Source organism: Fulmarus glacialis, unplaced genomic scaffold (genome assembly GCF_000690835.1).
Source record: "Fulmarus glacialis isolate BGI_N327 unplaced genomic scaffold, ASM69083v1 scaffold11358, whole genome shotgun sequence".
NCBI lineage: Eukaryota > Metazoa > Chordata > Aves > Procellariiformes > Procellariidae > Fulmarus > Fulmarus glacialis.
The window spans coordinates 38,164-61,812 of record NW_009227602.1 but is presented as its reverse complement, the minus strand read 5'-3'; the positions used below and the strand labels follow the sequence as shown (position 1 = coordinate 61,812).

The 23,649-nt window shown below is 41.1% G+C and overlaps 1 protein-coding gene across 1 annotated transcript in view; it reads left to right on the top strand.

The window, feature by feature from the left end:
• The first annotated feature begins 31 nt into the window (after positions 1–31).
• The window catches only part of LRMP (lymphoid-restricted membrane protein), a 36,939-nt gene continuing 13,321 nt past the window's right edge, over positions 32–23,649 (top strand). The window contains exons 1-13 of the mRNA XM_009583205.1: positions 32–123; positions 343–419; positions 497–575; positions 1,524–1,682; positions 2,834–2,951; positions 5,577–5,654; positions 6,206–6,262; positions 7,364–7,432; positions 8,349–8,408; positions 10,785–10,886; positions 14,298–14,461; positions 16,114–16,228; positions 16,668–16,830. Of these exons, the coding sequence (XP_009581500.1) occupies positions 32–123; positions 343–419; positions 497–575; positions 1,524–1,682; positions 2,834–2,951; positions 5,577–5,654; positions 6,206–6,262; positions 7,364–7,432; positions 8,349–8,408; positions 10,785–10,886; positions 14,298–14,461; positions 16,114–16,228; positions 16,668–16,830 (1,333 nt within the window). The remainder of the gene's footprint in view (positions 124–342; positions 420–496; positions 576–1,523; positions 1,683–2,833; positions 2,952–5,576; positions 5,655–6,205; positions 6,263–7,363; positions 7,433–8,348; positions 8,409–10,784; positions 10,887–14,297; positions 14,462–16,113; positions 16,229–16,667; positions 16,831–23,649) is intronic.

Genomic DNA, 23,649 nt, shown 5'->3' with positions numbered 1-23,649 from the left:
GGAAGACAGTGGTCTTGAAGAGCTGTGCAACATGCTTGACCCAGATCAGAAAGACATCTCCATGGACCTGGAAACGTATCATGCCATCATGAAAGAGTGGATTGAAGACTGTAAGAGAAAATGGTAATAGCTTTTTATCAATCTATCTTGTAAAAACTTCTCTGAAAACAGGAGAGTAGAAAGTTCTCCTGCGGCTTGCGCCTTCCGTACTCTGAACAAAGATGGTATCAGGACACGGTAACCACAGTGTGGGTTTTGGCTGAAAGCTTTTAAATGTTACAAAGTTGGTAAGCAATCCAGTGTCATACTGATTTTGTGACTCTTGATGCTTCCTTGTTTCAGGGACGATGGTGTCACTGAGGAACCAACAGCAAGCATGGAAGACCTGGAATTTAAAGTGCATAAAAACACCTCTGAAGGTGCAGACTATTTTATTCTGTTTTTATGCAGGAAAACCCCACTTCTACTCTATAACCAAAAATCCCACCTCTTTCAGCAAAAAAGACACATGTCCGGATGAACATTACATCAGGAAGCTTGGAGGCCTTTGGGGGTGATGTGTCTAAAGGGGACATGTAAGTCCATTTAAGCAATTCTTTCTCGGAATTTAGTACTCCTAGCTTGGAATTACTTGAAAGCAATTCCTAGAACCACTGTTTCAGAAAACTATCTTGGCAGAGTTTCTAATCTGCACTAGCTCTTGATGCTACCATGTTCTTCCTCACAGCTTCTGCTCAGACTTAAAAACACACTAGTAACTTTTCCTACTGATATCTTGGTCCTTCTCTGTCCTTTGCCTTTTTAATTCCCTGTGGTCAGAGTTTTGCCGTATGTTTCTTTTCCTTCTTAAACTTCCTTCCCTCCCCCAAGTCTTAGGTGTATGACAATAGAAGACATTATCTCCTGAAAATCTGGTCCTTGGTTTTGTTTGGTTTTTTATTTTTCATAGTCATGACTTTGACTTGGATTCTGTTAATAGCAAAGCATTTAACAAACAGCAGAAGTTTCAAAGATAACTTTTGTGTTTTATGCATAGTCAGAAATCTTAAGATCTGCTTTCTGATGTTTCCCTATCGTTTTTCAGCATCTCAAAAGGGTGATCCTTGTTCAAGTTTCAGTTGAAAGCATAAGTGGGGGATGGTTTAAGGGAAAAGAAAGGATCCAGAAATTGTGGAGTTACTACAAAAGTATTAGCGGTGGCCTAAGAGGTGATTAACAAAGGCTTAAGATACTGTCATGCAGATATCCAGATGTGGCAGTTGTCTGGTGGCATATTTTAATTGCAGGGAGCATAAAAAAAAAAGTGCTTAAAACCAAAACAGTTCCTGGTGTCCATAGAAATAGAGAACTGATCTGAAGGTGATCTGATATCTCTGTGCAGAGCAAATAACTACACTGCAGAATTACAAGTCCTCTGTGGGCTCTCCTCTCTGATCAGTGCAGCACAGCATCAGGATTTTCAAAAAGTCTAAATTAGATCCCATCACCTTTCTCAATCTTTCCTGGTTTTGTTACTGGAATAGGGAGACTTCTGACTTGATAACCTGTGTTGCGGACCTGCAGTACAACAACCAGAAGCTTCAGGAAGAGAACAACAAGCTGAAGCTCACACTGGAAGCTGTGGATGAGACCAACAATAAGCTGTTGGCAGATAACGAGGATCTCCAGCAACAAATAAAAAGGTGGGAGACCCTGATGGCACCAGATCTACAGTGTAATGGCCATGGGCAGACCTATCTTTTTACAAGTGGTCCAGCCTTGCTTTATGCTTTTAGCCTTTTAGTGCTTCATGACAGCAACTTTCTTGACTCCATGTAGTATCTGTAAGGTTTAACCCTCTTGCCTGATTGTTCTGCTCTGCACCTCCTGGTTCATTCATCTTATAGCCTGGCTCTTGCAGCATGAGGTGCTGCAGGTGCAGACAGGCAAAATCTTAGGGTAAAGCAAAATCAAACAAACGAAACAAATTACAAAAAAAAAAAGGCTTCATATTACCAAGAGAACAGTCAAGCGCTGGAAGGCTTCCGATCCTAGACCACACACTTGCTGCCAAGCAGAGGGGAAATGAGCACATAAGAGCTATTTTGCTAGTCCCTTGAGGAACTAAACTGAGTTGTCTCACTAGCTTAATATTGCTGCAGCCTGGGGACCCATCCATACCACGAGTATGAGCCTATTTTTACAGTCATAATGCTCAGCTGACCCAATTAATTCAAATGTGATACAGTTATGTCAACTGCCAAACCATTCCCAGTATCTTCTGGGGAGATTAAGGCAAGAGTCCTGCAGCGTAGCTGGCATGGTCCTCATGTTGGACCATGTGCTCTGGGGTGCTCTGCAGCCTAGAGCTAGCCAGGAAAAGGGCCTTGCCCCGTTGGTTAAATATACATTGTTTGGGGTATCGGATCAGAATAAGGAAATGATGGAGCGCTTATTCTTGAAAACTGAACTGAAATGGTTTCCATAACTGCTAACAACGAAGTGTTGTGAAGATGAGTTTATGTGCTCAGGTAACCTGATATATTTGACTGTAACAAGCTAGATTGTTAGGTGGATGCAAACAAAAGCAAAAAATCTCAGATGCTCTGTTTGCCTGGGGTTTTAACTCTTACTGTGAGAGCAGAAGGGGGTGATAAATAGCAGGTAAGTCCGTGAGCCTTTACTTACTGGACAAAAATGGTGGGCTTAAACTTGATTGCTCTTCTGTTAAGTATCTGTGCCAAAGAGTAAGTCCCTAGTGGCTTCTAAAAATACTGTTCTTGGTATTTCAAGCCCATCTAATGACCAACAGTAACTCGCTAAAGTTTCTCTGGATTTACTTTCCCCCATGCAGCATCCAGCATTCTGTGCTGAAAGCCAAGTCACTGGAAGAAGAACTAGAAGAAGCAAAAAACAACCTGAACCTGTCAGAAGAGAAGAGACAGCAGATTCTTTGCCAGAATAAACAGCTAGTAGGTGCTCTTATTTCTTAGCTTACATTGTACAGCATCTCATACCTTGCTGTAGCAATGGTATGACTGCTCAGGCTGTAAAAAATCAGCAGTATGACCTCCTCTGTACCGGTATGTATTGAGGCTCTTTGGGGATATTTGAAATGTGATTTATTAGTGTTATGAAAACACTGTGAAGTTCCTTTAAACTATTGTCAGTTACAATGAAGAAAACAATTAAAAGGGGCAGTCTCACATATAATTATGCTTAAAGACAACAGCTCTTATGCTGCCATCATTGAGCCTTGTCTGCTTTGAAGTTGGTGATGTTCTGCCAGAAATTCACGTGGCTTTTCTAGAAACCAGCAGCGACAGCAGACTCTGTTCAGATGTCCACACGAAAGAGTCATTTTCCAAAACACCCCTAGGTTATTGTCAATGTCCATATGGGCTGGTAAGTATGACAAGGGCCTATCAGAAATCTGTCCATTCTGGACTGACAGCTGGAAGCCAGACAGCACACCTTGGCATGTCTCAAAGGGCACGAGCTGCCTACGTGAGAGCATCTGAATTGCATCCCAGGTATCTGAGTAGCAGAGCCTGTGTGACTGCAAGAGGTGTAAAGCAGCCTGGTAACACGGCTGATGTGGCTGCAGCGTTAGCAGGTGTTGCCAGACATCAGAGCGTAGGCTCTCCAGAGAACATATGTTTGCGTCGCTGTCATGCGTGTTGTTCACACTACAGTGGCATCTCTGCGTCTTTCTGTGTGGGCGTAGCTGTAAATTGGTGTTCCATAGCTCTGTGCACTGCTGATGGTGGGTATTTAGAAATCAAAAAAAGTCTTCTATGCTGAGCAAGGACACAAGATTTTTTCATGCTATCCTGCTGCAGTGTGTGTATGTGTTTGTTTTGTTTTAATTTCAGATTACATGCGTAATTCACCGTGTGAAAAGGAGATGGGGTGGGAGAGAGAAATATTATTAGAAGTTTGTAGTTGTGCTTATAAATCCCTTAGTTACTGTTCCCTGTGCAGTGGGATACTACTACCTTTCTTCATGTCTGATATGAAAAAGTGTAGTGTGGCACATAGGCTTTCCAGATTTGTCTTAACTCAAGCATGAGCACAACTAGACTTGCTCACTCTGGCCTTGAATACCTCCTTCCTATCATCTAGTGGTCTGACTTTTACTCTGATTTGAAATGCCTGTGTCAAACCCTTCAGTGAGGGTCATGAGCTGGACCAGCCTCAGCAGTCCCCTTTTTGCTGTGCTCTCTGAAGCCAAGGATGTGTTTGTGGTCTGTTGCTTTTTGGCTTAGTTTGGCTTTGAATGTTGAACTTGACATGCTAAAAACAACTAATTTGTGTTTGTCTCTCTCTCTCTTTCTCTATCTTCTTTTTTTTTTTTTTTTAATAAACCTGATCAGGAAAAAGAAAATCAGTCTCTCATCGTCAAAATTACTTCTCTCCAGGAAGAGGTAAAATAGATCATTACTTTGCAAGTACATGTTCTTGTCTAGCTAAAAGCTCACCATTAGAAATGAAATGTTTGTCAGACTTTGAAGCCTGACATGCTAATTAGGTTATCAAAGAAGATATATTTTACAAGAATTACTTATCTTAAAACTTTATATCTTGAAGTTGCACTGTGCTTCAGACTTTCCATTTGCTGGATAAGTAAAGATACGAGGTTGGGAAAGCATGGGGGGCAGGGACAAACAGCTTTTTTTCCCTGTTTTTCAAAGCTTTATAGCCAAATTCCAAATATTTCTAGTTAACACAGCTGTAAATATACTAACTCTATATTGAAACAGTCTCCATCTAACACTTTTTCATATTCAGTTCTGTTTCCCTCCTTTAAGATCCAAAGGAGGAGCCCTGTATAAAGCTGTAACTCCAAAAACTTGCAGTGGCTGGGGGCTCCAGTCACAGATGGGTCTATTGACACTGGCCAAGGACCTACAGGAGGCTTGTAGGGAATATACTGCTCATGGAGCTATATCTCTAGGCGCTCTTTTTTTTTTTTTTTTTTTTTTTTTTAAAACCCCACCCCCCAGCAGAGAGCTATTCATTCCTACTTTCTTTTATTTATTTCATTAAAGTAAGTATTTTATAAACCAGTTTTTATCAGGTGATAAAATGTTTTAATACTTGCTTACAGCCTGTGTTTTAAACTATTTAGGATGAAATAGAGAAACAGGTTAAATCACACATAGCAATGAAAAGAAGCACCTCACAGATTCGGGAATCTATTATAACAGCATGGTAGTCATTGTTCTTCGCATGTTTACCATGCTCAAGATTAGTCTTTCCAAAAAGCTCGTAAGTCCAAATAGCTATTAAACTGCATCTTTCAAAAAACAATTCTCATGCTGCAGGCCTGAAAGTTTTCCTTTAGCTTTCTAGTTTGGTAGTGCTTATAAATCACATTTTGAGGTTTTATCTTTTAACAGCGTTCTGGAGAAATAGGGGGAAAAGGAGCAGAAACAGTTTCAGTGGGGCAAGCACATACAATGTATGTGCATAAATGCTGGTAGTGTTTTAGAGTAGGCAGTAGCTTGGGGGTGGAGATGTCATTTTGCCTAGTTTCTTCAAGGAGAAGCTGTCAATCCATCCAGCTGTGCCTAAACACTCTGTTTCTTGTTCAGAATATTAGGAATAGCATGGACACCGATGGACTTCAAAAGAAGATTCTGGAGCTGTCTAAAAATGCAGCAGAGCTTCAAGTAAGCATTTCAACTCTAGGAGGAACAAAAAGACAGCCTGTAGTTTACTCGGGTCTAGTGAGGGGAATTTCTGCCTCTGAAAAGTAGACAGCCCTGAACCTGTCTGTAGTAAAGAACTGCATTGGACATAGCTTGGACAGCGTGACAGCTTTGACTAAGCAAGCTGCTGTCTGGAGGCTAAAAACTAGGCTAATACAAACAAGCCACAGTTTCCTTATTTCCTCTAAGTTTAAACGTTTAGGAAACCTTTTCCCCACTGTTTGAGGAAATACATTAGAAAGTCTGTAGACTGGTGTAGCTGAAACTATTAGCCTGGACAAGCAAGAGGGGAAAAAAAGGTGACTGTGAAAGGTGAGAATGCTTTCACTTTTAACTGGGTGCAAGATTTGAACTTTGAAACACACCATGCAAGGTATTCAAAGAAGAATTTGATTTTTCTAAGCAAGGAATCTTGATACCTTTTTTTCCCCTTCCAGGTACGAGATAGGAACAGACTCGTATTATAGTGCATACTGATGACTGGAATTATTTTTGATCTTTCCATTCTTTAGATCCAAGCACATATCTATGAGACCACTGTGGTGAATAAAGAGGCAAGCTTGATTCAGGTTAGTTGCTTTTACTTCATTACTGTCTTGGCTGAAAATACTGACTATGGGATGATTTGTAAAAAGGCAAGGCAATAATCTGCATTGTGGCACTTTTTTTTTTTCTACTGTTCTCACACTACAGAACCTGATTCTATAAATGGCTTCAAAGTAGGCGAGATCTGCTTTAGGACCTGGTTATGAGTCAGCATAACTAAAGGTTTCAGGATTTAGCTTTTATTTAAAAAAACAACAAAAAAATCGCAACCTATTAAAATAAAAAAAACTTGCAAACTTCAGAAAAATGTACAGAAACTTCTAAAGGCTACTTCCTTCAACAGTTGGTAGAAGAATGTACCTGCAGAAGATCCTTCCTTTCATGTCGCTTACTTAAATTGCTTAAATTTTGTGTCAAACTAGAAATGGTGATTCAGAGCCCAATGGAAAAGCAAATTTGTCCTTTCTCATTACTGAGGTGTAATTATCTAGGCTTTGCTGAAGAGTGAGCATTTCTGACACTGTTTTTAAACTTGTATTTTGTATTGGAAAACAAAGGCGTAAGACTACATAAGGGTGGTGGCATTCTCTGGATTCATGAATTATGCAAATAGCCTTCTAGGTTAATGGAGTTTCTATTCAGCAGAACATGTTTTAAATCAGCTGATGAATTATTTGACTATTAGGCTGTCTACAAAAATGAGTGCAGCTGATGTCAAACAGTGACAAAAGAGAATCTAGCTTCAATGTGATCCAACTAATCATTTTGTAGCTAAGTGTTTTTTAATAGGGTGGTTTTTTTTTTGCCAGAAGCAGCTTAAGGGTACAAATGAATTAACTTTTTTTTTTTAAATAGCTTTCACTTTCTCCTCCTTGACTGATTCAAAGCTTTTGTGGCCTCTGTAGTATCCTTTTATTTTAAAAAGGCTTTTTTTGTCTATTGACTAAATGGGAATTTTGAAAGCAGACTGCTAGATTGCATGTTCTTGTAGATAAAGGTGGTTGGTTTGTATAATCTTGAAGAAACTGGTGTGTAAAACTGACTTCGCTTGTTGGAATTAGGATCTGTAGGATAAGGGTTTACCTGTAAGCTAAAAAAACCCTCTCATAGCTCTTTATTGAAAGGTAGATTGGATAGGATTGATGGTCACTGAAAATTATTATGGCAACCTTTCTTATCCAGGCCTGCAGAAGGTATGTGAAGATAGAAAACACTTCCCCCGCCCCCCTTTAACCTTCAGCACCATACATCAGTTGTCTCTGCCAAGGCTGGAAACCTGGTTCTATAACCTCACTTTTCCTGCTTAGCTTTCTGTGCATTTCATCTCTTTCAAAAACCTCAACTCTTTTTAAAGAGGAAGAATAGGAAGAAGTCGTAAAAGGGGTGAGAGGACCAGAACTCCTATTTGAAGTTTCTGTTTTCTCTAAGAAATGCTCTGCTTGTCTGTGCAGTGTCTTCTATTGTAATGGCATAACATGACTGAAGCCCGTTGCTAGTTTGTGATGCTAAGAAAGCTACTACTTCTACTAACTCCTCAGTCTTACCATGAGGGTTGATACGTTCTCTATCAGCCCTTCCATTAGGCGGTGTTTAATCTGCAGAGCCCTACACTCTATGCCTTTAATCATGAAAACTAATGACAGTAAACTTGGAACATTGCAACTTGTTTTAAGGGTCAGTTGGGATTAAAACTTGTGCCAGGCATAATATAGTCCAGGTTTTCAGCTAAAACTAGAGTGCTTCTGTCTAGTTTAGTCTGCTACTGCTGGTACAGAAACCAGGTAAATAATGAATTAAAACACAGCACCTGGAAAGAGTTTTTCTGTCTCCTTAATTTCAGGAGTTGCATAGAAAAGGTCTTCCAAGTGCTTTCCATTAGCCGTATGCAAGGTAGTTGACTGTATTCTTTTAAATTTGCAACTATTTTTATGTTAGGTAATTAGGTTGCTGCTCAAACCTAAATCATACAGCTTACCTTTGTGATGTAGGATTGAGTATAGTGTTGTTTTGGTTACAAAGCATCATAGCTGTAAGTATTACAAATGTACTTCAATGTGCTAGTTGTCAGGTTGTGTGCTTTAAAGGTTGTTTTCTCCACAATCTCTGCAGAAGGAGCAGGACATCAAAGAACTGAAGTTAACCATTGTGGAGTGTTCCTCAATAATAGAGGTATGAGACCGAGTTTAGTTTTTGACTATGTGAGGGGAAATCATGCATATCCTATGCTTATTCTGCATGACAAAGTAACATTCTAACCAGGTCTGATGTTATGTTTTTAGACTTTGCGGGCAGAAAAAAATAAGCTACTGGAGAACATGCAACACATGCAGCAAGAGCTTATCTCGTGAGTATTGTGAACAAATCCCAGGAAATGCAGTTCATCAAAAGTCAAAAAGGGCTGATACGTATTTTTTTTTTCTGCTTCTTTTAGAAATGGGTTGAGTTTCCCATTGTTGTGTAAATTTAACAGTAATATTCCTGAAGGGATGAATTCACTGCACTGTGAACTGGAACTTGCTCAGTCCTCTGAGGTATGAATCAAATCTTTACTGAATCTCATCCCAGTTGTCTTGCATCACTAAAGGAAGAGCAAAGCTCATTCCCTGCAGATCATTAGATAACGCTGGAATTCGAAGCCATTAATCCTAGCACGCAAGCATAGAATGTGAATATTACAGTATTGTCCCAAGTACACTGGAGAAAGTCCAAAGAAAAGCAAGCAAAACACTCAGATCTAAAAAAAAGAGACCTATGAAGTAAATCTGGAAAAGCTAGGGTCATGCATTTAGCTGGCAGAAGAACAGACTGATAGGAGAAGATATGAGTTTTAAATATATAAAGGCTATTATGCTGAAGAAAGTTAACAGTCTGTTTCTTCTTGTATTGCCTACACCAGACACGAACAATGGTTTTCAATTGCAGGAGGGGAGACTTCTTTTTCCTCAAAGTCTAATGTAGTGAAAAAGAAAATTAAGCATTAGAGTAAGCATCTTGACAAGGTTGTAGAGTCTTCATCTAATTTATTCTTTAGAAACTCTGATAAGCACCTCTCTGTAGGTACCATTCCCTTGCCCCTCAGCAGGTACAATGGTGACTGATCTTTAGAAGTCCTGTCCAGCTTTTTTCTTCTGAGGTCTTAGGATAGTGACTCAGAGGAGGACAGGAGAGGCATCCTTTTGATGAGTCTGGCACAGGCTGACAAAATCTTAGTACTGCAGTTGAGCCTGTTGGTTTCGAGTTGTCCTCTGCAGAATACCCAGCGGGTGGTTTGGTGACCTTTGGGAACTATGCTTTTGATCAGACGCACTTCACATAACACTGGAAGTTTGGTCTCTTATTTACTGTTCTGATAGCTTTCCAGCACTCCAGTGAAGAACTACGGGAAAAAAACAATTTGCATGTACACTATGGTTTTGGTTCAGATTTTTATCTGAGCTATTCTGTGCCCGCTTCCCTAAAGATGTTCCATGGAGTCCCATCCTTCCTTACAGTGTTGTCTTCCCTTCAGATGCAAGCTGTGCAGCAGAGCTGATAACAAATATATGCTATTGCAGTGATTTTTCTTGTAAGACTTCACCGTGCTGTTATTTGCTTTTACATGTGCTGCATTTGCAAAGAGTTAGCATTTGCAACAGAAAAAAGTCTACTAGTGGACTAAAACTACAGGCCCAGAAATGAGAGGTATGCTTGGCTAGGCAGCTCTGTTTCAAAAGTAACGTATTGTCCCTTATTGCAGCTCCCCACAGCCACAGTGAGTCACTGTGTTTACCTCTCAAATGCTATAAAGAGACACAATTCCACCAAATCACCTGTAAAGCAAGAAAGGGCTCTGCTAATTCATTATTTCGTAAAGCCTCTTCTGAATAAAGATAACTAATTATTGACTTCCTCTTGCCTATTCCTGACACGAAAATTTGCATTGGATCACTCAACAGCTTGGCTGGACTGCTTTTTTTAAATCCCCATGACATGGTGGTTTTGAAAAGCTTTTACAAGCTTCAAGTTTCCGTAGCTCTGACCTTCTGGTAAATACAATGCAGGGATAGTTCAGAAAAGTCTAAATGTCACTGATGCTGGTTTGTAATAAGGAGATGTCAAAATAAGCTAGCTGGCTCTTCCATCTCTTCAAAGATTACCAAGACTGAATGGACGTCCCTGGATGAAACACTGGACCGTGAAGTGCTGTTTTTACTTCAGGGACCTGAATATGCGGGAGAAAAATTTAAGACTACCATGCAAAACCTGGTCAGTGGTAGAGCTTATGTAAATAAGGATGTGGTCTTCTATCAGCCTTTTAATTAGGATTTCTCCAAGCATTGATAATCAGATCATGTTCACTCCTTTTGAAAAAATAAGAATAGCTTCTTTGGGGGTGGAGATGGTGGTATACTTACTCTAGCAATATTACTTGGCACCTACTCTAATGCTGTAACTTATAACCTGGGTAATTCTGGGCAGCATTGTATCAGGCTAGTACTAGAAATGCCAGGTTTGGGTTTTTTTTGTTTTTGTTTTTTTTTTAAAATTCCCCCCCCCCCACTCCAGCAAGAGGAAGCCTCTGAAGCAGAGGAGCTTGTCATGACTTCTTTACAATGGGTAAAAGATCCTGATGTGAACATGCAACAGGCTTGGGAGAGAAAACTTGTGGTAAGTAACTGCTTCTCTGCCGCTATTTTATGAAATAGTGGGGCTGTGCAAAAACTTAAGGTGGGTATCTTACTGCTGCATGCTATGTGTATTAATTACTTGAGCTCATAGCAGCCCATTTTGGGGCCAGAGATGGCTGTATGGAGAGAAACATCTTTTGTAACTTTTTTTTTTTGAGGAGGGAGGGATGATTGCTTTTCGCTTAAATGCTATGATTTTCCTGACTTGTCTTGTGCAAGATCTCACTTTGTTAAAACTATGCTTGAAGGAAAGGGTAGATGAAGTAAGTCGATTTGAAGAGCAAAATGAGGTCAGACGACAACACTGTATTGTGTTGAGCTATGAAGCTTTTCTGCCCGCTGCATGTCTGTCTGTCCGAGCACCCATTTTCCCGTGTGCTCTGAATCTGACTACGGTAGTGGACAGTTTTCACCATCAAAAGGAGGAAGGAGGTGGCTTTATAACCAGATTCCCAAATCAAAACCTTCACAGGGTTTGCTTTCTTTTGAAAGGCAAAGTGTTCTGCTTTTGCTGGATACACTCCACAGGAAAAGTTTCTACAAAATCGTATTTTACAACTTAATCTTGCATAATGTATTTTTACTATTCTTCGTACCTCAAGTGAGGCTTGAAAGTAAAGACTTTTGCTCAAGGTAACTGGCAAAAATAACTTCCCCATGTGGTAGCAGCAGTCTGTGGACACAGCTCAACTCTCTTGCTCTTGTTCCCTCCTCCCCTCCCATGTAACAGCACGGTTTCTGCAATTTTCATCTTACTGGATGTAGCTTTTTCTCTAACCTGCTCCTTGTTACTAATCTGTTGTTAGGAACACTCCTACAGAAAACTCCACCGAACTGAATACTACTGCTGTCTTTTGGCTCCTTAATAGATGCAAAAACCTCAATTCATCCCACTTGGGTAATAGCAGGTGGCACCACAGTACGTGCTGCTTTAAGCTGTTAGCTTTTAAGTAGAAAGCTACCCTTCTTTTCCTCTAGTGCTGCAAAGTGTTGTAGCTGGCCCTCTTCATCTTTCCTGGGCAGGCGGGAGCAATCATTGGAGCCATCCAGTCCTGCAGCCAGCTTTTTTAGCTTTTTCTTTTTTTGTAAATCCTGAAAGCTTCCTCTTGGAGAAGGTGTAAGCGTCTTAAGTCTCTTCACCCTGGTGTGACTTTGGGTAGGCTCTAGGAAACTGCTGGCTCGTGCATTGCTGTAACTTTTTGGTCTTGACTAAAAACTTTCTCCTTCAAAGCCTGTCACAGCTGAAAAAGGATTGTTAACTTACCATTCATGTTGGGATCGTATTCCTGTTAAACATGTGAAGCTAAACACTTTTGGTGTGGGTGTTGGAGTTGATTGTGGCAAATTAATCCTATTTTGGCTCCTAGAGCGCGATGTGTTTGGAAACTAAGCTAACAGAGGATCAAGGAAGAACAAGATTCTTTAAAAATAAAAGGTCCCGTCCTTTTGGGACCCATGGGGATGGGAAGTGACTTCATGTTAAACGTATTGTCTTCACCTAGCTAGAACAAGTCAGATATGTGGGAAATATGGTATATGGAGCAGAACAACAGTAAATCCAAAAAAAGAAAGATTCAGAGTAGCTTCTTCTACCCTTAGAGAAAGCTTTTGCAGAAAAATGAATTAAATCTTGGACCATGCACTATCACTTGAAGCCTAAACACTTCTCCACTGTTTCCTGTGAAATATATTATGGACGTGTTTTGCTGGCTTTAGTATTTTTAAATATGTTTTAAAGTATATTATAATACATAAAGTGAATTTGAAGTGTGCTTGTGTTTTTTGTGTGTATATACATATATTTAAGCATATATAGATGGTGACAGTAAAAACTTTTTCACCCTTCTCCTGCTGGAAGATAAGACTGTAGCACATGTGCCCTGATAAGCCTATACCACTTAGTGTCAAACCCATGCTATTTCTAAGAGCAAGTGCTGCCTGTTCCTTGGCTGGGAAACTGATCTTCAGGATGTGGGCATATGCACATGGTCACATCCCATGTCATCCCAGTAAACCTATCTAGCAAAACTGCTCAGGCTCTCTTTTTTTGTAGCATGATACTTGATGTGCTACGCTTTTTTGTTTGAAGCTCATGAACAACATTAGACTCTAACTTGCAAGTAGGTAACATGGCCCATATTAGGATTGATGTTTTCCCCTTTGAACTAATGCAAAATCCCAGAAAACCTCATTCTTACCTGGCCTCTGTTTGACTCTCATTAAGCATTCTTTAAAAGCTGAGGACTCTATTTTGTGTGTCCAGTTGAACAAGGTCAGAGAAAGAGGACTGGATTTTTCTTTCTCAATACTTATACTGCAAGTCACTGTTCAGAGAAATACAGAGGATGCAATGTTACTTAACACTTCATTTTTACCGTCTTCCCCTTTTTCTTCCTACAAATCAGAGGTAAAACTGAAAGCCTTTGTCACAGGGGTCATCCCCTGGACAGATTTCATCTGCTAGGCATGTATGACAAACTAAAATAGGATTTATAGGTTTTTTTTTTTTTTTTTTATTTTGCTGTAATACAAACTCAAATCGGTGCCAGTGGACTTAGTTGTACTTTGAGGAAAGGGTCACAGAATTCTAAATTATCAATTTTAGGGCTTCCTGCAAGATGGTAATTATTAAAACTTTTCCTTATGAAATATGGGTTTTGTTGCTGTATTTGGGCATCTTGTGATGGAGGTTTTCTGGGGTGAGTTGTAAAGATTCCCTCGTGCACCATGTAATCTTCTGCCACGCTTACCATAAATACTTGCTAACCATATATTTGTTTTACAAGGGATAAAGAGGAAGAGGACTATCTGTGTACCCTAGATCTGCCCAGAAAGAAAGGCTGAGAGCAGCTTTTGACTTAGAAGTAACCTTTTGAAAAAAGTAGGAGCCATTTATCAAATTGAACTAGCATATGGAAGGCTTACGTTTTCTTGTGCAAACTGTTATGTGGTGCTTCATCATAAAGTCTTAAAGTACTAACACTAGACAGGAGTCTAGCTGGTCTGTCCCCACATCCCGTCAGATTCAGGAGTTAAAAGGCTCAGGTTTAAAGCTTAGGTAGCTTTGTTAACCTATTAGATTGCACAAAACACTGTTTTGTACAAAACACACGCCCATTTCTCCTTTATAATCTCTTCCTTATTAAACTGTATTTTTCCTCATTTCTCTCTCTCTCTCACTCTCTCCCCCCTTCCCCAGCCAGCTGCTGTGTGAGTAGATGGCAGAATATTGTCAATCATCCATCTTCTTTATTGCTGATAGTGTTGGATGTAGGTGATGATGCTAAATGGTGGAGCAAGGAAATCAATTCTCATCATGTAAATTGGGGCTCTGGTTTATTTTCTGGCTCTGCTCCTTATCACATGGCAACTCAATTTCAAAATTCCACAGGTTCTCAAGCAAGAACTAGGAGAAAAAAGACACCTGTGGATCCAGAAACTTAATCTCTTAGAAAAATACAAAGAATCCCTAGATAAGGATTTTATTCGAATGGCGAGCAACCTGAGGAGAACCAAGACAGAGCAACTTCACGTAAGGAAAGAGCTCTCTGCCAGGTACCCCTTTAAAGCATGTGTGTCTTTTTTTTGTTTGTTTTGTTTTGTTTTGTTTTTTTTTGTTGGTTGCTTAGCTGTTTGGTCGGGGGGGTGGGGGGTGGTGTTTTGGGGTTGGGTTGGGTTAGGGTTTTTGTCTCGTAGGACAAAGTTCACTGAATTCCGAAGACTTTTTTTCGCAGAGGAAATTATCTGCTGTTTTGGAGAGTGGATCTGGTTTTAGCATGACATTACATTATGTGGGAGTTAAGGTTTGTGTATGAAGTAACATACGATCTTGGAGATGTCTCTGAAAACACCAAGGAGACCACAGACTGAGCAGTTAAACCAAGAGGGCACTGCCTATCTAGCAGGTGCAACCATTAAACAAACTGCTGGGTTTGTGTGAAGCAGAAGGCCTGTAAAATATATACCTGCAGGTATTATTGCTTTGGGAGACAATTGCTAGCCCCAGACGATACAACGTCTGCTTCTCAAGGGTATAGCTTCAATGAGTTATCTCATCAAATATGAAAATGTAACTTTAAATTTTAGTTTATTGGCACATGGTTCCTGCTATGAGTTTTGATGTTACAAATATGGCAGCAAAAGACAGCAAGTGTAAACCTCTGCCTGCCTGCCATCCTTCCTCTCCTCAGACATTCAGGAAAGCAGCTAGTCAAGGTTTTTTTGTCAGAACAACTAATCTGAATTTGTTTTCTTTGTGGAACCCAGGCTTACTCATAATGTCAGCCTTCTGTTATCCTACACTAAATGTAAATTTTTGCATGCATGCCTTTACCTGTGTTTGGGGTGTAAGCAGCTTCCTAGGGCTTTGCATCCCTGAGAGCTAATGCAGAGAAGTCATACCACACTTTTGCCTGACTTATCTTCCACTTAACGTTGTTAATGTAGACCTCCCACATGCTCTCCCTTCTCTCAGAAAAGAACTGATAAAAATACTGATGGTTTGGTTTCTTAAAGCTGCCTCTCTGTATCAAAATTGTTTGTGGTGGTAGCAACAAGGAAAAAACAAAATGAAGGTGAGTTAGAGAAGAAATGGTCAAAGGGTTTATACAGTGGAAAAGAAGGGGTTCCTTGAAAGCCATCATCTTTAGCACTGGTCTTGGTGGCATCTGTTTGCTGTCAAGTGAAATACCCTCTGAAACACTGGGAAATTAACCTGATGAAGCTGTGAGCTGTGTATCTGCAGTAATAGCTCCAGGGTATCTTTTCTACAATGATTGACTCTATATCCGATTACTGTTTCTCCCAAACCATGAGACAGTGCATTCTTTTGACCAAATTGCAAAAGTTTGCCTCACTAAGCTCTTGCTCTTTGAGAGTTCTCTGGATATTCCACAAGCTTTCACTTTGGTACCTGGCCGGCTGGGGCTGGCACAGCCATTGCACTGTTCAGCCGAGGAGAAACCAGGGAAAACCTCAATCCCCTTCCTAATGCTGGAGCTGCTATAGAAAAGCCTTGTCTGCCTACTGGGTTGAATTGTGCTTAGCAAGAACGAAATCCCTGGTGCTGGATCCTGGGGAGCTGCAAAATGTAACAGCTGAATGCGGTTCTTGATGCATGTCTCAACAACTAGTGTGTGTCATCTCCCAGGCATGCCTGCTCTCAAATGTCAGTAACGGATTGTGGTTTGTGCTCTCTCACCCCGCAGGCAACGTGAGATAGAAACTGTCAAACAGTTACAAGAAGAAACTGCTCGCCAGGCAGAAGCTCTTGGTTTAGAGCTGCAAAAAGCTACAAAGAAGCTGGAGGATGCCAGCAAACAGGTAAGGGACAGTCTAATTCCTTCTACGCAGAAACCAAGCAAGCAGATGCAAAAGGCTATGTACAATGCATCGCTGCTCTTGGGAAAGGAAATCGCATGTTCGGAATGGAGTGCCTCATTGCAAAAGTGGAACCAGCAGAGGAAGTAAAATTTGAGGGGGTGGTGACAACAGTTTGCTGATGAAAGAGGCAGCATTGCATATTTGTGGTGGCTTAAAAAAAAAAAAAGAGGAAAAAAAAAAACCCAAAAATAGCTTCCATACACAGTCCACCCCAGTGTAAAAATGCAGAAGTTCAGAGGGAGCTTTATCACTTCCTGAGAAAGAACAGATGCAGTTTGGTTTCATTTACATGAACTGTAGAGACTCCTTGTGTTAGTGAGGCTGCTTTATTTTTTTTTTTCCTTCCCGTCTTTTTTCTTAAATATTGTTTTGTGCTTAGGCGGAGGATCAAGTTGAAGCCTTTCACTCTGCTTGTGAGGAAGCCGCATCCTTGCAACGCAAGTTAGAGGAAGCCATTTCTGAGCAGCAAAAACTCAAGGATGTGAATGCAGCTCTAACAAGCACTTGCCAGTTGCTTCAAGAAAAGGTGGAAGACCAGAAAAGTGAGTAACTACTGGCAGTGTGCCAGCATTCACTCTTGCACGGGCAATTCCTTTATGGTTTAGTCTATAGCAAGGGGGAATAGGACTGACCTGCAAGTAATCTGGTAAAATTACTCTGTGGAGTCTTTTTTTTTTTTTTTTTCTTCTTTATTCCTTTCTTTCATTCTGTTTTTCCTTCTACTTTGAGATCTGCAACCATGGCATCTGGGCTGAGAATCAGGTGGGATCCTGATGAGTGGGTGTTGGGCTGGACAAAGCTGCAGAACCTGCTAACAAAATCTCCAGTCCTAGGAGGAGGGCTTAGTGACTCCATGGGTGGCACTGGCACTCCTTTACCGAAGCTGCTGTTCCCACACCTGAATAGTCCACCTTATTCCTAACAAACTCATCTGTCTTTCTTAAGCTTCCTGTACCAAAGGGACCTGGTTTTTATGTTCTGCATGCTGCTTGTATTTGCTTTGTGTTTTTGAATAGCTGCATGGTACTAGCCTGTTCTCTATAGTAGAAAGCAATCATGTCATTGCATTCTACACGTGCAATTTTTGCTACAGAACCATGGAAACTTCATACTACCTCTTGCTCACTTGCTAACATCAACATCTCAAAAGCTGGGCAATTACAGAATGCAGTGGTTTGATTCCAGCACACGTGGCTTTTTCTTTCCAAGTTCTGGAGTGCGTATCACTTACAGGAAAAAAAAATGCTGGCTGACTTGAGCCCGCTGAACGTTTGGCCTCAGGCATGCATTTCCCAGGGCAATGTAACGGATGCTCAATATATATGTGTGTTGTAAACAACTTTATGTGAAACTACAATTTGTCTTGTAAGAAAAATTACACAGGACCCTATGTCTTAGCTCTAAGGCACAACTGTTATGCACTGATGTGGCAGAAACAGCTCCAGAGTGTGCTTGCTGACTTCTGATCAGTATTTCGGCATTGTTCACGTCTGTGTGTGCTCATGTTGCTTTCATGCTTACTTCTTCCTTCAAACTGTGGGGTTGGTTTTTTAGCAAGAGGCATAACAATGGAAATAGTGTGTCATCTTCCAGCTCTGAATAGACAAAGCTCTCTGAAAAGTGAGCTAGAGTAAATGAAAAGAGAGAGAACCCCAGACATGTGGAAGAGACTGGTGCCACTGTGACTCAAAAAAACCAAACCAAAACAAAAAACCCAAACAAACCCCCAGAAATCACCACCACCCTGAAAATGGCTGAGACTTTGGTTTTAAATGACTCCAGGTAGTTTGCAGAAATCTCTTTCTGTAGATAAATAGAAATAAACTGGTAAATGTGTAGAGAAGTTGCAAGGTATTATGAAGAACAGGGCTAACAAACAAGGATGGGAGTGGGGGAGGACAATACTTTATATTGGTTCCCATAAAAGCCAGACAGGTCTAGTGCCCCTTCTGACTGAAGGGCTGGGGTGTAGTCTCTTCCCCACCCACCTACCCACTCCATTTGCCTATTTTCCCCCCACTCAATGATGAGATGAGAAATGAGGGAACCTGTTGACCAAGGAAGCTACTTCAACCTAAGTCAGCCTGGCACAGCTCCTTCTGTGTTTCAGATGTCTAATCATGCCTTGCCACTAATTGCTACGGCCCTCATCCAGTGAAAAAGCTGAATGAGCCGCTGAGAGCTGCCTTCAATTTTTGCTTGGGCACTGAGGTGACAGTGCTAATGAAATCTCCTTTCCCACCCAACCCCCATTATTAGCTGCGGTACAAAAGCTATGATAGACTTATATCAAGGTAGAAGTCACCAGAGGCAGGCCCTGGCATTACCAAATTTGAACAAAGAATGTTTCTAAGTATAACGTAAAGCCCATTGACTTGAAAACTTCTGTACAGGATGTCAAATTGGAAGGACAAATGCTCCTCTTCCAGTAAGTTGTAATGGAGTCGTCCATTTCCACAGGGAACTGTGGCACCTTAATGCTGATGATGTGGGGAAGCATTCCCCCCCTTTATAGCAAGGGGAAATGTAACCACAAAAAAATGCCCAGTGTTTTCTGGAACTTGCAAAACAAAACGCACTTTTAAAATTCTCTTTCCTGTGAAAAAGTGTTGTAAGTATAAAGCAAAGTGCAATGGGCTTGTGATAGGCAGCAGTCAGGTTTAAAGACGCTAACATCTGACTGCTTGTTATCAACTTACAAGGAACCCTGTAAGACTTGTAACTGTTTCTTCATAGCAACTGTTAATACACTACGATGGGAGCTGCTTCAAAGGCGACTCTGTGAATTGCTGTGTCAGGTATGATGCTTGTCTGGTGGGAGAAGAAATGGTAGGCTTGCACAGGAGGAGGTGCTCTGGTGGAAGGACATCTACAGCTGAGATGAACTGCAAGTAATTTGGCAGCATCTGACTTCTTTTCTAACGTGTACATAACTGTAGAGGCAGTAAACTGTATGTACTGATCTGCACATTATTATTTTCCTTCTTCAGCCTTCTGGAAAAAATGGGCTAGAACTTACAGGTGTGGTGTTGGTCTCCACTGTAAGCAATTGTTGGTGATCATATCAAAGAGGGCTGAGGGAAGCTTTCCCTGATGCGTTGAGTGATTTGTCCCCGACAATCAGCCCTCTCTTCTGCAGACAGTCTTGAAAACAAATGTTTAAAATCTTGTAATAAAATATTTCTCAGTATCCAGACATTGAATAGGCAGTGAAAGAGTTATTACCTTTGTGCCCCTCTGTGGAAATATGTTGGAAATTATATAACTCTGGAGTACTTTGCTTTGAATAAAAACGCTTTCTTCAAGTTTGGAAGGGGGTGGAGGGGGAGATGTTGTGGGAGGACTTTTTTCCCAACGAGCTCTAGTATGGAACGCTATAGCTCAGGGTCTGAACGGTCTGGATTTAACCTAGAGTACCAAGGTATTTATAAAGACAAACAGAAGACCCTAAAATGTATCCTAGGCTGTAACAGGGGCATCAGAGGAGCAGAATCAAAACTGTGGACTAGCTGTATGTGAATAAAACTTGTATTTGTGCATAAAGGTCTACAGAATTAAGGGCTTGAAAGTCACAAGGGGAAACAACAGCATAGTTTTCCTGATAGGTGAAAATAGTTCAATTAGATAGAATTCCATTTTGTTCATAATCAGTAGTAGTGTTCCTTCTCTTTTTTACCTTTTGTTTTGTTTTCTTTCTACGTCTGCCTGCTCTATTGCAACAGTGCTGTGCAGAGTTAGAATCTGACTACAGTCTGCTGCCCACATCAGCTGAGCCGGTAAAAGGGAAGGTAAGTGTTTGATATGACCGTTGCTGAGCCTGTTAAAATGGGACACTAGTTTTGTTCTTAATTTTTTTTTTTTCATGACCTGAACGAAACAAATAACTTTCCTTGTAAGAAACTTTGCTAAGTTAAACATTCAATAAAAATAATTTGAGAGATAAATATTTATGTATATATCCATGTACATGTATACACACATGCAAAAGTATATTCAAAACCTTATTGCAAAACCAGTTTCCTATTGCTTCTGAACAGTCACTGTGACAAAATACAGGCGCTAGATAAATTGCATTTTGAGAAGGATCAGAGGCTGAAGATGGGGCTATATCTTCCAATTTCTTTTCCGTTTTTCATCACTTAAGCAACATTAGGTCAAATGCAGCTGCGTGTTGCTTCAGAAGTTTCCTCTAGCCATCTTCAGATGGAACTTCTTCAGCAGTAAACAGCAAGCACGTGGTGTGCATGGAGGGGCAGGGGATGGTGGGGGCAGTGCTTTGTCTCCATGCAGCCAAACTGGAGCTGCCCTTCTGCTCCTGCTGAGGGAAATCTGACTTGCGTAGCAGGTGCTGGACACTGGACGAATGTTCCCCTTCTCAGTCTGTCTGGTTGGCTTGGCTTGGCTGGAAGGGTGGGATTTTTTGTGTGGTGGTGGTTGGTGGTGGTGGTGTTTTTTCCCATGTTTTGTTTGTTTTTCACAGGGTTTGGTTGGTTCTTTGGTTTTGTTTTTTTGTTGGGGTTTTTTGGTCTGGTTTTTTTTTTTCTTTTTTCTTCTCCTGTCCTGCTCATCTTGCCTGGTTTTGTAGTATCTAGTTCCAGACCTAGGTTGAACCAACACGTCTGTTGCAAATGTAAAGTTGAATTATTCTAACGCTTCCTGTATCTGTTCTGCCCATTAAGGATGTGAACTTTTCTAGGCAAAAAAGCAACAGATGATGTATTTGTATAACTGTTAGTATTACATTATGCAGATGCAACTGCGTGTGTGTGTGTGGGGGGAGTTGGTGGCATTAATATATTCAGCGTGATTGAACAACAGCACTTTCTATTTTTCAATTAGCAGCTCCATTGCTCTAAACGACTGTGGAGTGAAGGACCCACCCTGTGCACTGAAATTCCCAGGACACTGCCCTCGGATATTTCATGCTGGCGTAGTACACCTCTTCTAGGTAAGACCTGGTGGTGTTGGCCATTTTTCTGTCTCTCTCCTGAAATATAGGAAGAGTTGATCGGTGGTATAGAACAGTATCACTGGTGCTAAGCGTGCTGGTAGAGTGTGGAAAATCTATTGTTGGCTTTAGCCTATTTTTGCGTGTAATCCAGGAGGCTGAATCATATTTGAATGCTTGCAATTAAAAGCCTGAAAAGGTGGCTGCCTGTCAGCCTAACAGCGTAAGGAACAGCCCAAAAGCTTAAGGAACTCCTGGTGTAAGTCATACATCCCAGCATACTCCTGACAAGATGCTTGCCAGTCTGGATTGAGAGGGCTTGAGTTATGTTCTTCCCATTCATCCTGTTGACTGGCACACACTGAGATAGCCAGCAATGTCCTGCTACTTCGTTACTGAGCTGCGGTCAGACCTGGTTTAAAAACTTGAATAGGTAACATAGCTACTGAGAATCACATAACTGTATTTGTTGATTTCTCCTGCATTCATAAGGTGTCGTACTTCCCTGTAACTCTCAAGCCTTACAAGTATTAAAAGCAACCACTGACAGATATGCATTGCAGGGCCACAGAACTAAAGAGTGCATTTGGGCTTTTATAGACAAAGCATTTCTTCCAGCAGTAAGCTGGTACACCACAGAGTCTCTTCTCACACAAACTATAAAATGCTCAAATGTAATTCTACGCCATACTGGGGGAAATGGAAGAAGATCTTGCTTGGCTGCACGTGCTCCTTATAAGAGCACTCTGCTGCTCTGAAAGGGCTGTTTCAGTGGGCCAACTCGGAGTGTTCTTGCAACTTGCTGTAATATTACAATCCAGTCACAAACAAGGCAGGTATTCTCAATCAAATATTGATACAGAAGAGATTATTTATTTCCCAGCCCTCTCTGCCACACAAAACAATTCACTACAACAAAGCTGTCCTACGTGGAAGTTTCTATATCCTGACTGATGGAAAATCCTCATCCCCAGGTGCTGCACACTGTCCATCTGCAAGATATGTTAAGGCCACGTAACCTAACCCTTTCACACCAAGACGGAGGCTGCCTTATTATAAATCTGTATTTGGTTGGTCTGCTTCTTGATTATTTTAGACTTAGTCAAAAATTGCCAGGTGACTAAATCCAACTTTGCCAATGACAGCCACTCTTCACGCTTGTCTCTCTTAACAGATGCTCTGACCTTGGAAACCTCATGCCCAAATAACTCTCCTGTGCATGACTGGGATCAGCCTTGTAGGCAGAGCTCCGGCAGCGGCACCTTTGAAAGCTGCGATCTGGGACACGCATCCACTTCAGATGTGACGTCAGTAGGGTGCAGGTAAGATGGCAGAATAACCTCTTTGGGTGGAGGGTGGGAAGAATCCACAGAATCTAGCAGGTTCCAAGGGAAAGCTGTATCCCCAGCACATGCTGAGTTCAACAGCAGGGCATCTCTTATAGGAAATACTGGACACTTGGTGATCAACTAATGGTGTTACAGGGTAACGCTTTGCTTCTATTCACAAAAATAATATTAAAACTTTTTACTGAAACTGTTGGTATGACCACCAGCCAAATACAGTGATGGTGTTTCCATTTCATGCTGGAGAACTGAGGCATGATGTAGGCGTTCTTGTGTCTATTTTCAGTATTCAACTCACAACTGACACTCCCATTTAGGAGCCAAAATCCTATTGGCTTTGAGGAGTCACACCTTTTTTTTGCAGAGTTTAGAGCAGTTCTGAGGTCTTTGCTTATCAAGCTGTCTCCTTAGCTCTTTAAAATAGAGATTGAACAGCTTAAGATTATGAAAGATAGCTTACTATTGTCAGTGAATATTTTAAAAGATAAGGATGTTCCTGAAGATGCAGGGGCAGGCAGTCTGCAGCAAAAGACTCAGCAGCTCTTGAAGCTTTTGCCACTGGTTTTCTGCAGAGCTATGCAGTGTGGAGGAGGTTGGGAGAAGGACTGGTAGTGGTTCTTGCTGTTCGGGGGAGGAGGGATTGATGTTAGTGATGAATTTTTCTTTTTCGGAGAGACCGGCTGTCTGACTATACAGATAGTGGTGACTTCAGTTGTTATGTGCTTAAGGAAAATGGGCAATATATCTCACTGTTGTTTGGGCAATATGCAAATAAAATGTGTATTGCCAGGTGGAAAATATTCTCTGCTGGTAACTATACTGATGCAGACCTTCCCGTTTCCATTACAATGATGGACTCTTCACTTACGGAGGTGAGTGCTGTCTCTGATGCCTGAGATGTGGTTTTGAACAGGTTCAAGCATTTAGTGCCTTACTCGGATCCAGATTGAGCAGCTCTAAATCAGCACTAATCCAAGGTGAATGGAGCTGGCATCAGTCAGCAGGGTGCAGTGACATCTTGTTCTGTGTGGGGAAGTCCCTTTATTTGGGCACACCGCTGGCATACT